The sequence below is a fragment of the Martes martes genome (genome assembly GCF_963455335.1).
Source record: "Martes martes genome assembly, chromosome: 11".
NCBI lineage: Eukaryota > Metazoa > Chordata > Mammalia > Carnivora > Mustelidae > Martes > Martes martes.
In genome coordinates, this window is record NC_137899.1 from 27,353,953 (window position 1) to 27,367,794 (window position 13,842).

At 36.2% G+C, this 13,842-nt stretch overlaps 1 protein-coding gene across 1 annotated transcript in view; it reads right to left on the reverse strand.

Annotated features, from left to right (window-relative positions):
- Positions 1-547: 547 nt before the first annotated feature.
- GNAT3 (G protein subunit alpha transducin 3) overlaps positions 548-13,842 on the reverse strand; it is a gene marked incomplete at both ends in the record, with an annotated part of 53,815 nt that continues 40,520 nt past the window's right edge. Inside the window, 3 exons of the mRNA XM_080818260.1 lie at positions 548-738; positions 3,992-4,145; positions 4,361-4,490. Coding sequence (XP_080674386.1) covers positions 548-738; positions 3,992-4,145; positions 4,361-4,490 — 475 coding nt within the window. The remainder of the gene's footprint in view (positions 739-3,991; positions 4,146-4,360; positions 4,491-13,842) is intronic.

Genomic DNA, 13,842 nt, shown 5'->3' on the forward strand with positions numbered 1-13,842 from the left:
TGAATGACTTTTTCTCTCAGAAAAATGTAGCAGATAAAATACCATGTGTTTCTTTTGCATATGGTATTTCCCATCAACAAGTACATGTCTCGTGAACATTTCATTAGCAACTTATTCATTAGGAGGAATTGACCAATAATGAATAATGAATAGTCTTTATAGTACAGGCACCATTACATATCAGTGAAAACAAATGCCTCTCAAAATGTGGCCAATGAAATAATACAGAATACCTTACATGTTTCATTGTTCTATGATTAGAAATAGATCGCAATATAGAAATTTTCTACCAAGCAAACTCACTGTCATTGATATGTACTGCTACAACATTACCAAAATGTACATTTTCAGATCCGAGGACATGAAAATCAGTGTCCTAGAGAAATTGAAACCTACTCAGATATAGCTGAGAATATGTAATTTTTTTTGTATGAAAAGTTTTTGCTTTAGAACACTAATCTGTTAAAACTAAACACATCACACAGCACCTTTCCTTTTGTATCTTGAAAAGTGTACATGAGCAAGAGTGGAATTAAAAACAGATTGATTAGAAAAGCCCACAGTCTTTTAGATTCTCTTTGATTATTATATCTGTAACTGCATCAAACACGAACTTGACATTTTGGGTATCTGTAGCACAGGTCATGTGGGAATAAATTTCCTTATCTTCTTTCTTTAAATTCAGGTCTAGAAACTGGTTTTTGATGTAGTTCCCTGCATCTTCAAATGTATTTGGTCCTTATTAAAAAAAGAAAAGAAAGAAATGTTAATTGCATTTTAAAAGCAATAAAATTAGAAATGTCATTAAGTTTTAGGATTTTACTTTGTGTGCTGCTGTTTGATAATACTCAGTGTTAAAAAAAATCAAGAAAGCAATGGTCAGTTATCCAGGATTTATGCAATATTAAATTTGTGCTGGGAACAATGCTTGTCCCACTGAGTGGGGGCTTTACTTGATTAAAATAAAAATACTAACATATATATACATAAATGAACAATGAAGTCTATATATATAACAAAGGCTGTGCATGTATCTGTGTACATGGGGGTGTGTGAGTTTTCATATGAACTAAAAGAATAGAAATTGTAGATGAGTGGACTGTGGAATGAGGTGGTGTTTGAGCTGGATCTTGAGGGGTAGCTAGAAGAGAGAAGGAAGTAGTTTGAGTGAATGCCAAAAAGTGGGAATGAGAATGGCCTGTGTCACTAGACTTGAGGGTAAGGTTCAGGATCAAATGTGCACCTTGGAGAGTCGAGCTGGATGGAAAGGACAGATTTTTGCAGAAGAATTACAGCAAATCAAGTAGAATGGATGGTATAGGTCAGATTATGGACTATGTTGCTGACCAAACAAAGGAGTTGAGATGACATGTGTAGAACTAGAGAGAGCTGTTCCTGACTGATGCTTTAGTAGAGTTAGATGGAGAGTTGATGGGGAAGGGGTGGGGGAGGGGGACAGTTGGGATGGTTAGACTTGTAGCAGGACTCACAATGGATCAACTGGGAAAAGAAGAAATAAAATACAAATGCTAAGAAACACAAGGCAGCTAAAAATGACCTGTGTTGACGGTTTTATAACAGAATATACTTTAAGGGAACCTAACATAGGACAGGGCAGCAGCATGAAGATTTTCCAAGGAGGTAAGATTATTGTTCCTCACTTCATTGTAACTAGGAGAAAAATTCCATGAGGGACCGTCTTTAAAACCATATAGAATGGCTAAAATCCAAAACATTAACAGAACACCAGATGCTGCCAAAGATGTGGAGCCACAGGAACTCCAAATGGTACAGCCACTTTGGAAGGCAGTTGGGCAGTTTCTTACAAAGCTAAACAGAGTCTTACCGTACACTCTAGCACATGTGCTTCTAGATATCTACACAAAAACATACAGGCACACAGAATCTTGAACATGAATGTTTATAGCAGCTTTATTCATAATTGTCAAAAATTGGAAGTAACGAAGATGTCTTTCGATAGATGAAAGATGAAAAAAAACTGGTTTATGGAATGAAATGTTATTCAATAGTAAATGGAAATGGACTATCAACCCATGAAAAGACATGGAGGAAATTTAAATGCATATAGTATTTTATAATGAAAAGTGAAAGCAGTCTGTCAGAAAATGCCATATATTGTACGATTACAGCTCTATGACATTCTGGAAAGAGTACAACTATAGATGGAGTAAAATGATCAGAGGTTGCCACAATTTGGAGGGGAGGGGTAAAGCACTGATTTATAGTGGAACACAGTTGATTTTTATGGCAGTGAGACTATATGTTACTGTAATGGTGGGGACATGACATGAATTTGCAAAACACAGAACTGCATGACACAGAGTGCCCCTAATAAACTATGGACTTTAGTTATAATGTATCAATAACTGTTGGTCAGTTGTAACACATACACCACCTCAATGCAAAATGTTAATGATAAGAGAAATGGGAAGCTGACTAGAGAGGGAATAGAACTGTCATTTTCCATTCATTTGTTCTGTAAACTAAAAACTGCTCTAAGAAATAAAGCCTATTAGTTAAAAGAAAACATACAGAGCTTTACTGAGTCTATATGTAGTTTGTATTATTCAAAATGGAATCATGATTATATTTAATCACATGATAAATGTGTTAACATATAATTAATATTTTCAAAGCTAGAAGAAAGATAGAAGCACTAGTTTTAGATTAGCATAAATAGCTACTATGACAGACTGCCCTGCTTCTAGTAACATCTGGGTTACCCATAAAGCAAAGTAGTAGCATTAGCTTCTATTTGTGCTTTTTAAAATTTATTTTTTTTAGAAGATTTTATTTATTTGAGAGAGTGAGCGTGCACATGAGTGGGGGGGGGAGGGGCAGCGGGAGAGGGAGAAGACGTGGGGCTCAATTCCAGGACCCAGAGATCATAACCTGAGCCAAAGGCAGACACTTAACCAAATGAGCCACCCAGGCACCCTATTTGTCATTTAAATCATAAGTATTTCCATCTTACACACAATTTCATTAACAAAGATGTAACTATATACAAAAAAAAAAACAAAAAAAAAAAAACAAAAAAAAAACCTGTCTCTGAAGGAAAAAAAAAGAACCTACTTACAGAACCTGGTATTTATAATCATTAATAGGATTAGCACTAAAATTCTAGGTCCCAGGAAAACTGGAAAATGAAAACTGGGAAGAGAAAAATGTCACTATTCTCAAAAATCATTGAGACTGTCCCTCAGGAAACTTAATTCAGACTTTGAGAAACAACTGCATTTTAGAGTTTCATTAGGAAGTACATAAAAAATGCCAGTTTGGTAGGGGCATCTGGGTGGCACAGTCAGCTGGGTGTCTGACTCTTGGTTTCAGCTCAGGTCATGATCTCAGAGTCTTGAGATGGGGCCTCGCGTCAGGCTCCCCACTCAGTGCAGAGTCTGCTTAAGACTCCGCCCCTCCCACTGTTCTCTCTCTCTCTCAAATAAAATAAATCTTTTAAAAAAGAATGACAATTTGGAATATATTATTTATAATGTTTAAGTTAATATAGTTTGCAGTGTTTAATACATAGAGTAGCAGCGCTGGTCCACCTAATCTCCCATTTACTCCTTAGAGCTTTGCTTTAATGCCAACAGTGTTGAGAGGGTTTCCTATTTCACTGTAAGATTTCTTCCAGTTTAGATCATACACATGACTCAAGCAATTATCATAAGCCTCAACTTGATAAATGCTACCTGTCAAGATGAAGATAGGAAAATATAGGAGTATATAAGAATTTATGGGGCACCTGAGTGGCTCAGTGGGTTAAAGCCTCTGCCTTCAGCTCAGCTCATGATCTCAGGGTTCTGGGATCGAGCCCCACATTGGGCTCTCTGCTCAGTGGGGAGTCTGCTTCCCTCCCTCTCTCTGCCTGCCTCTCTGCCTACTTGTGATCTCTCTCTCTCTCTCTGTCAAATAAATAAATAAAATCTTAAAAAAAAAGAATTTATATGGAATTAAAGTATCTTACCAGTGTATTCTGGAAAGCAGATACTAAGATGCACTTTGGTTACTTTTTCTTGAAAGAGATCTTTTTTATTGAGAAACAGGACAATGGAGGTGGTTGCAAAGTACTTGTGATTACAGATACTGTTGAACAGGTGAAGGCTTTCATGCATCCTGTTCTGTTAGGTATAAAGGTGAGAATGTGTAGCATTATTATTTGCAAAATATTAACATTGGGCATTATAAACAAGACTCGAGAAGTAACATCTATGTTTGGAAGATCTTCCCCTAGTTGGGGAATATGGTAGTAATGTTGAGAAGCACATATGCTTGTTTTTTTGTTTGTTTGTTTGTTGTTTGTTTTACCCTGACTTTATTTTCCTTTGAGACTCACCACTTCCTCGTCTTCCACTAGGACCATGTCGTAGGCACTGAGAGCAGCACAAAATATAATACATGTAACGCCTTCAAAGCAGTGAATCCATTTCTTTCTCTCAGATCTCTGTCCTCCTACATCAAACATTCTTTAAAAAAAAAAATGAAAACAGGATAACAAGTCTTAGAAATACCCACCAAAAGTTACATTAATGTTAACTTTTAGAACTATAAATGAACACTCTTATATCTTCAAAAGATAATCCTTTGATTTTTATTGATTATAAAATATTTTATTTGGCCAATTTACAGCTCAAGGACTATAGAAAAAAAGAGTTATCTTTTTCTTTTTTTTTCTTTTCTTTTCTTTCTTTCTTTTTTTTTTTTTTTTTGGTATTCATGAAAGCTAGGTAAAATCACATACTGACCTTGAGGGACTGGGCAACTTTTAGCAATTGATAGTTTTAGTAAGAAATTTACAAGACTCGAGAGATTTTTGGCCAAAGTCTATGCATAGTGTGGAAGTGTTGTGTCACTATGTTGTACACCTGAAACTAATAGAACACTGCATGTTAACTGTACCAGAACTAAAATTTTAAAAAAGTCTATGCATAGTCTTAAATGAACAGAACCTACAAAAAGATTGGAAGCTGACATAGTTCTGATACTCTGATTCTTGCTTCTTCTCTTAGTTCTTCCTACATTCATTCATTCATTCAATTATGTTTGCTTTTTCTGTGTGGGGCACTGTGTTAGGCCTACCAACAGAAAGATGAAAAGATATGGTCACTATCTTCAAAGAACCTGCTGTCTTGGAGAGAAAAATCCAATATGTTATTATAGGATTATATGACAAATAATCTTTTATTTTAAAAGATTATATTTATTTGAGAGAGAGAGAGAAAGTGAGGGGAGGGGCAGAGGGAGAGGGAATCTCAAGCAGTCTCCTTGCCGAGCATGGAGCCCAACAGGGGGTTTGATCCCATGACCCTGAGTTCATGACCCCAGCTGAAATCATCTGTCGGACACTTCAATGACTGACCCACCCAGATGTTCAGTACTAAATAATAGAGTAATCCACAAGGTAAAATGTGAGCTCAGAGGAAAACCTAAGTCAGCCTGAGTCATCTTAGAACTTACTCAGAAGAGGTGTTTGAAAATGTGTTAGTGTTTTGGTAAAAGTGTTAGTATTTTGGTTAAAGTCACCCTCTTTAAGTAAAGAAACTAAAGGAGTTATTCTTAACACCTTCCTAGGAGTTATTCTTAACATCTTCCTTTCCCTTACCCTCCACATAATACCCATGCAAAATGCAGTTCCCAATTCTTGCACTTCTCTCTAAGGCCCCTTCTCTTGTACAAGCCACCGACATTTCTCAGCACAGCCACGGCCAGAGTTCTGTGACCTTCCTTCGGCTTGTCAGCCATCAAACCACACACAGGCTGGTCTAATGACCCTTGAGGCTCTGGCAATTTGGGTTCCTGCTTACTTTTCCCACCTTAGTTCATACTACTTTCCTCTTTAATATAATCTGATCATAAGGCTACTCTTCGAGCTCTTAATCCAAACTTTTTGCAGCTTCAGGACTTTGGCACAACCCGTCTCCTTCCCAGGTCACACGACTCCTTTCTTCATGACATGACCCTGCCTCATTCTCACCTCGCAGGTCTTACAGTCAGCGTCTCCTCCACAAGGAAGGTGCCTTGAACCTCTATGTGAATTGTGTCTCTCCCCGTCTCCATTTACTTTCTCTCACGTCTCTTTCTTTCTGAGAAAGGATTGCTTTATAGGATGGTGTTAATAGGACGGGGGTGGGGGGAGTTATTATCAAGTGCATGTGCCAGTCATCAAGGAATGAAGAACATGGCATGTCTGGGGTAAGCACATAATGTATATTTTCGGGAACGTGAAAACTTAAGTAAAACCATTGCGATAAATGGCCTAATTATTCATTTATTCAAAGAATATTTATTGCTCATGCCAGGCATTAGAGATTCAACCTCAAGAAGCTTCTAGTCTACGTGGTGGCAGTGGTGGTGGTGGGGCTTGTGTGGTGTTTGTGAACAGACTTAGGATAGAGACATGCAAGGAGTGTAGGGATGGGTCATAATTTGAACTAAACTAACTGGAAACTGCTAATTAAAAGCTTAAGGAAAAAAAAAAAAAAAAAGCTTAAGGAGTTGAGGGACTGAGCCAAGTGAATGTCTAGGAAAATGTTCCAGGGAGAGACAGCCGAAGAAACAGCAAGGGCAAAGGATTTGAGCAGGTGGGAGCAAACCTGGCACGTTAGCCCTGAAATAGATTAACTAGGTCTTTTGTATTACACGAGAAGATGACATTTATATAGCAATCAGTGGGGGAACTATGGGAGATTTGGGGGCAGAGAATTAACATTGTTTGTTCGCTTGTTGTTATGTAAGGTCACTTTGATCTGAGTCCAGAAGATAGATTTGATAAGAGACTAGAGGCAGAAAAAGAAATTATGGGGCTTTCATAATGGTTTAACCACAACATGTTAATTACCGAGAAACATCCAAGCTGTACAGAGATTTTAAAGGCATTAACTGTACCTGGGATAATAAATTCCAATTAGTTGACTTGGTGAAGATAATCAAAAGTAGAATACGTTGTAGAATCCATTCTACTACTTTACACTTGATGTGTGAACCAGGTAGAGAACAGATATATAGAACTGAATTCCTCAAATTTGTATCTGTGTACACACACACACACACACACACACACACACACAAATGCACCTCAATGCAAAATTGAAAAAGGAGATGCTAACAGTACTCAAGATAATGTTGAAGAATTCAGGAGTTAGGTGCTTTGGAAATTTCAATCCAGTGTCAACAAACACTATTATACGTACTGCTAATGCCAAATCCTTTGCAGTTTCAGACTAGTAATATAAATGGAGGAAGAGGACAGAATTTTGAATTTAAGGTTATATTATGTGTAATTTTGAATTTATGTTTATATTATGTGTAAACCATTTAATTTTTAAAAATGAGTTAAGACTCTTATGGAAATGAAGATAATTAATATGCAGTCAGACCTTTAAATTTTAGTCAAATATTTTGTTGAGCTATAAAAGTAATCTTAGTATTTTTAGTATTTTTTTCAGACTTTGAAAAATCATTTTATCTATAGCTTGGTTGAAATTATAAAATGTGGTCCAAATGGAAATAGTTCAGATCATGACTTTTATTAACTCCATGAGTTCCCACCAATTGTAATGTCTTAATTTAACACACCCAGGCATGTAAGCTACCACAATCAACTCAAATTTTAAACTATAAACTCATAAGGCAAGTACAATTATGATTTCTATTTTTCATAAAGTCACTTGCCCAAGGTGTATTAATTCAAGTAACAATTGTGGAGGTTGTTATGTACCAGGCAGCATGATAGGTTCTGTGGGTATGATCATGAAGCTTTGTTGTGAAGCTCATCAAGTATAACTTTATTTACTTGGACCAGAGGTCCTCAGTTAATACCTAGGGTCCACAGTTAGCTTGAAAACTCTTAAACTCTTACCAGTGGGCTGGAATTACCTTTTCTGTAGAGTCTGTCCTCCTTCTTCTAGGTCAGACAGCAGTTCTATGTGTTGTCAAACTGGGCAAAATGTCAAACTCCCCTTCCCAGGTATTTTGTTCCATGATTTTAATGGTGATAGCACAGACTGTCAGAATTCTAGGTGTTGTGTATAGTCCCCATTTGGTCATAGACAGATATATGATGGATCATTTTTTGGCAAAGGAATGTGGTACTTTGATCAAACAAAGATACTTTAATTTGTGGATTTTGGTGTGTTGAAGATTGAATATGCATCCTTAGGTTTAAACTCCTGGTAAGATTTTCGAACTAAAACCCCCCATTGTATCTCCACCCACTAGATTTGAACATGTAAATATCTCCATAATTCTTGTTTCCTCTTTTGTCCTAGTCCTCTCTTCAGGGTTTGCTTCCATCGTGGGCATCTCACAATGGAGAACTAACTAAATCACAGATGAGGACTCAAGTTGCTGGATGAATAGAATGTCAGTGCTAAGAGAGCTCAAAATTCAATTTCCACAGTAGAAATACTATTGCTGTAGGAACCAAACTCCAGGACACCTTGGTTAAGTTTTCTCCACCAGATAGATAGGACTTGGGTTTGTCTAACTAGCGTTTCTTTTTGAGCCTCTTTTCTTCTGCTCTTATGGTCAACTAAGTAAGCTATCTCCATCCATCTGATGATTTCTCTTTTTAATTACTTTTTTATTTTCAATTAGATTATATTCAAAATTTATAAATCTGAAGATGTTCTATTAGTAGAATATTCCTGTCTCATATTCCTGGCACAGTGATCGAATATTTTATCTCAAAGAATATAACCTTATTGTGCTTGTGTTAATAGTTTTAAATCAGAAAAAAAAATTGCAGGGAGTCCCTTGCAATGAAAACAGTAATAATTATCAAGATATGGTATTACCAATTTATGAACTCGGGGAGGAATTTAAACTCACCAGGAAAAGGGAAAAACAGAAACTTCATGTGGTTTCCATGTTTCCTTTTCTATAATGTAATCTCAAATGGCTTTCCCAAGAAAGAGAATGTTTGAAAAATCTTTGAGATGAAGTTCAGAGCAAGCCCAGCAATCTCGCTGGCTCTCTCCTGGTTTTCTCTGATCATTCAGCTTCTTCACAGCCTACGTTGACATTAACATCCTTGCGTAAGGGTATCTATTCTCCTCTTCAGGTAAATATATACAATTAGTGAGGGGCATAATGTGTAATATGACCCTTAGCCCACTGTTCTTTTAATTTATCATGCAGCCTTCCGTAAACATGTTTCAATAGGCACAGCTTTCTCCCGAGGAAGGAAAGACAAAGATTTGTTCTCTGAGGGTTTTGTCTTATTGATAAAACGGCTTTTCAAAGTCTTAGATAGCATGTTCGTTACCTTCTCATTTTATGACTCACTTAATAAACAGTGATGTGTATCTATGTGCATGTGCTCAGGTTGAAGTTAGAGACAAAGGCCCAGGGAACATAGAACATTGCTCTAATGCCATCTGCCATAACAGAATTGAAATGTCCATTAGTAAATCAGACCAGCAGCTGGAATTCTGCTCTTATACTCAGTCTACTGGATATTATATTAGCTCTAAGAAGTTTCGTGTTGTTTTGTTGCTATTGTAGTAATTTCTTTTTACACATCCCTCTTCACTTTGACCTCTTCCTCTAAATTTTAATTTTGGGTTTATTTTAGAGGTATAAAGCATTAAAACCTAGAAACATTTTAGAGATTTCCAAAGTAGAAGTCTTTTCTAACATATTTCATTGAATCGGTGTTCTCTGATCTAAAAAATATATGTAAGAATATATATGAATATACATGAATATGAATACATGTATATTCCATCATGACCAATTTGTGAAAAACAAATGGAGAAATCAGAGAAAAACATGCTTTTTCACTAACTGACATTTGGATTGGTCAGATCTACAGGGACAATTAATGAAGTAAACATATATGTGATACAGATTAAATACCCTTGATTCCCTGAGTAGTGAAAGTAACCAGAGCATTAATGATATTGAATGGAATGTGCAATTCTCATTTGGGTGAAGAAGTTTTATTTTACTTATTTGTTGATTATATATATTTTCTTATTAAGTCTGATAGTTCAGTTAGAATTGTTTAAAAAAAAAAGTTTTTAAATGCCCGAGTTGTACCATACAGCTAAAAATCCACAGACAAGGCTTTCAAGTGACAGCTGAACATTGATTATTTGTTAAACTATCCATGGCATTAATAGAGGGCAAGGTATCAGGGTTTTATGGCTTTATAGTCAGCACTTGACTTGTGTAGTCTATTTTAAACAATTGGGAAAGTTGTTGAGTTTTATGGTTTTATGTCAAACAGTCTAGCAGCTGGGTAGACAATTAGACTCACTCCTAAGCTGACTTATACCCCCACAATAAAGGAAACCAATGCACATGATCAATTTAAAATTCAAGAAAATTTTAATTTATGTTATGTTATATCATAGATCCACTCGAACATTGCTGGAAATAGTTATGTTGAACTTACAAAACCTAAAGCTTCACATTATAATAGTGGCTGACTTCTCTTCTTTGACTTCCTCATAGCTTTATGTCTTTATAATTCTCTTGTTTAATTGTGGAACAAGTAGGAAGTGACTTTTCTATAATTGTTTGATAAAGCCTTATAAATCTTTAAGTTCTTTGTCCTAAGGAATTATTTTATAACAAATAAAAGAGCTCATGCTTGTATTTTCCATGTACTTTAACATGTATAAAGATAATTTCTTTTCTGTTTGGCAGTTGGAGTTCTGGTTTGATAAGAACTCTAAGGTAATTTCCATTAAATTAGGTGATACAGGAAGATGATGTAGTATATTGGCAGAGAGAATTTTTCATTTTGATGTTCCTATTTAAAATTCTAGAGTTCTCTAATTTAATATGCAAATTAAATCTTTAGTTTTAAATAATCATAGGATGATGTATGCTATGTGAATACAAATCAATGCTAATGCAATATATTTTAATATCTTAGGCACTTACTGAAATGAAGTTGGAAGGTATCTTATTTTTGTACTTTCTATTTTGAAATACTACCAAATTTTATACTACAAAATCCTGTGCACTTATAGATAATCCTATTCAGCCCTTCAAAAACAAAGTGATTTAACTGTGGGAATTTATTAAGGGATTAATATATCTCAGTTGCTATGACTAAACTTAAAAATGTAAGTAAGTGGTTTTAAATAGTTCCTTAAGAAAGTAGAGTTGCCTTTTTTTATATTTTATAGTAAAATTTGAATATTTTCCAAATTCCATTGTTTAAATACTTGTGTTTAGAGAAAAATCCCTGCATTTGAGTGAGTAATTAATATTCTCGATTTCCTTATGGAAGATGCCTTTTAAATAACAAATCCTCTTGAGCAGGAGGAAAAACAGTACCTATTAAAACAAAAGAGCTAAAAACCTATCTTTTTTTTTTTTTTAAAGATTTTATTCATTTATTTGAGAGAGAGAGCACAAGTGGAATATGGGGCAAAGGGAGGGGCAGGATCCCCACCGAGCAGGGAGCCTGATGTGGTGCTAGATCCCAAGATCCCAGGATCATGACCTGAGCCAAAGGCAGATGCTTAACCAACTGAGCCACCCAGGTGCCCCAAGAGTTAAAAACCTGTCTTAAGAATGGCAAAGAGGTCGCAGTTGGGTAGCATAGAAAATGTTATGGTAAAAGAAGTCCTAACTTGACTTTACAATCCAGTTCCCAAACACCTTCCATTTCAGCCTTGATGCTGTCATAGAGAATTAGAAGACCTTTCCTACTCCTTCGTAAGGGCCAGCGAGATAAGAAAGTAGCATAGGCAATCCGCTGCCGGTAGGACTCAGTGCCTCACAAACCACAGAAGGACAGAAAAATGATGATGGACCAATGGGGGTTTAGAGGTATAATCTGATGAGACCTATTATGAGGTCACATATCTTTAAAATAAGGTTTTTTTTTTTTAAAAACTAATGCAAATGCTGTTATGCTCAGAATATAATTTTTTAAATTTTATTAATATTATTTGGTACTGAGAGAAATAGATGTTCCAGAAAATGAATGTGACTTTCTGAGGTTTGGGATGCTCACTGGCCGTCATCATGTCCCCTGGTTTCAGAAGCACAGATATGCAAAGGTACCAGAGCCTGTCAACTCCTAGACAGCTCCCCAACAGGCTGTTTTATTCCCTGTTCCCTCTTCTCTCTGAAGGGAATTACAAAGGACCAAAAACATTGGAAAGAGCGCTTATTCTATGGAAGAAAGAATGGTTTCTGCCAGTTTACCTCGTGGCCCACAGAGATACTCAGTGTAAGAAGTGTGGTCTTGGAAGTTAGAAAGATGTGTTCTAACCACATTTCTAGTGCCTCTATGTATGATCTTCGGGAAATCTTTCACATCATTTGAGCCTCCATTTTTGGACTCTGTTCAACATAAGAGCAGCAATGCTCGGTTCAACGTGTTTCAAGGAATGTGTACAAATAGGGTCCATACAGTGATTGGCATAGCACATTTATTCATCAGGCAAAAATTAACTGTAAGCCTACTCTGTGCTAGCTACCATGATAATCACAGGAGATGGTACTGTAGAGACATGGTTCCTACCCTCCCGGAGTTCAGAGCATTTAAGAACAGAAGCAGAAACAAACAAAAGAGCAAACAAATAAAGAAGTCAATTTCATACATTAGTAAGGCTTTTGTTTTTGTTTTTGTTTTTGTTTTGGAACAAAATAGCATATTTCAATCTTGTAAAGGCATTGGCTCACGTTGGTACGGCAAGTGAGAACTCTTTGCATTTCTTCCCAGTATTACATTTAGTGACTTCTCATTGCTAGGTTGCAGTTAGCCATTGTTACAGTATATTTATACCAAGGGGATCTTCAGGGACCACATGTCAGGCTTTCCTTCTCCCCCTGTCCCAGAGAGCCTACTGATAGGCTTACCAGGACACTATTTGGTATAGTAGTGACAAGTATACCCAGGGATGGTAGACAGAATGATCAAGGTTCCATGAGAAGATGGCATCTCATTTGGGAACTTAATGATAAGAAGGAGCCAGTCTTTGCAGAGATCCCATCAGAGAGAGCATTTTAGGCAAAAAGAACAGCAAGTGCAAAGGCCCTAAGGTTTAGAATGTTCAAGGAAGAGATATATACGGCAGAAAGTTTATGATAGTGACTCTTTCTGAGAAGATACCAAATTGGTGTTGCATAGGCTGACTGGGGTTGTCAACTTCTAGATATTCAGTACATGATATAAATTTTCATAACTGGCTCATGATCCAGTCTAAACTCCAGAAAATTCTATTAGTTTGTGTAATGCTTTGACAGGCTTAGGAGGGGCAGAGGATCTAAGCAATTGCACTTGGATTCCCATAGGAAAACCTTAGAAACTGGATCAAAAACCAGGAGTGTGGAGAAGGTCGTTGCCAAAGAGGAATTGCATGACGGCCATGACAGGACCGAAGACAAACTGCTTACATTTGCCAAGAGTAGATGTTGATCCAGATCTTAGCAGTCCCTTTATCCTGGTTTGATCTTTGACTCATCTCTCAGAAAATTAACTATTTGTGGACTTGAAATTCAGGTGTAAATTTTGAAGAGCTTTCTGTGATAGTAACTTGAAAATACCCTGGCTATCTATATAACATCTATTCTAAGCAGGTATTTTCTGACTCGGCAATGTTAATAATAAAAAAAAAAAATTAAATCTTTTATCCCACTGAAGTAAGTTTTGCTTCACAAATGAATGCAGATAATCCATGTCACTTTTGTTCCATTTTTCTGCTTTAAAAAAATATTTCCTGTTTGCATACATGAATGAGTTTATTGCATTTTTAATTATTTTTTTCATTTTATTAAGTGGTACATCTGGAGCCTGGTTTTAATGTTTAACAGTTCATCTTATCCACAATCCACAGGGAGAGGTACTTA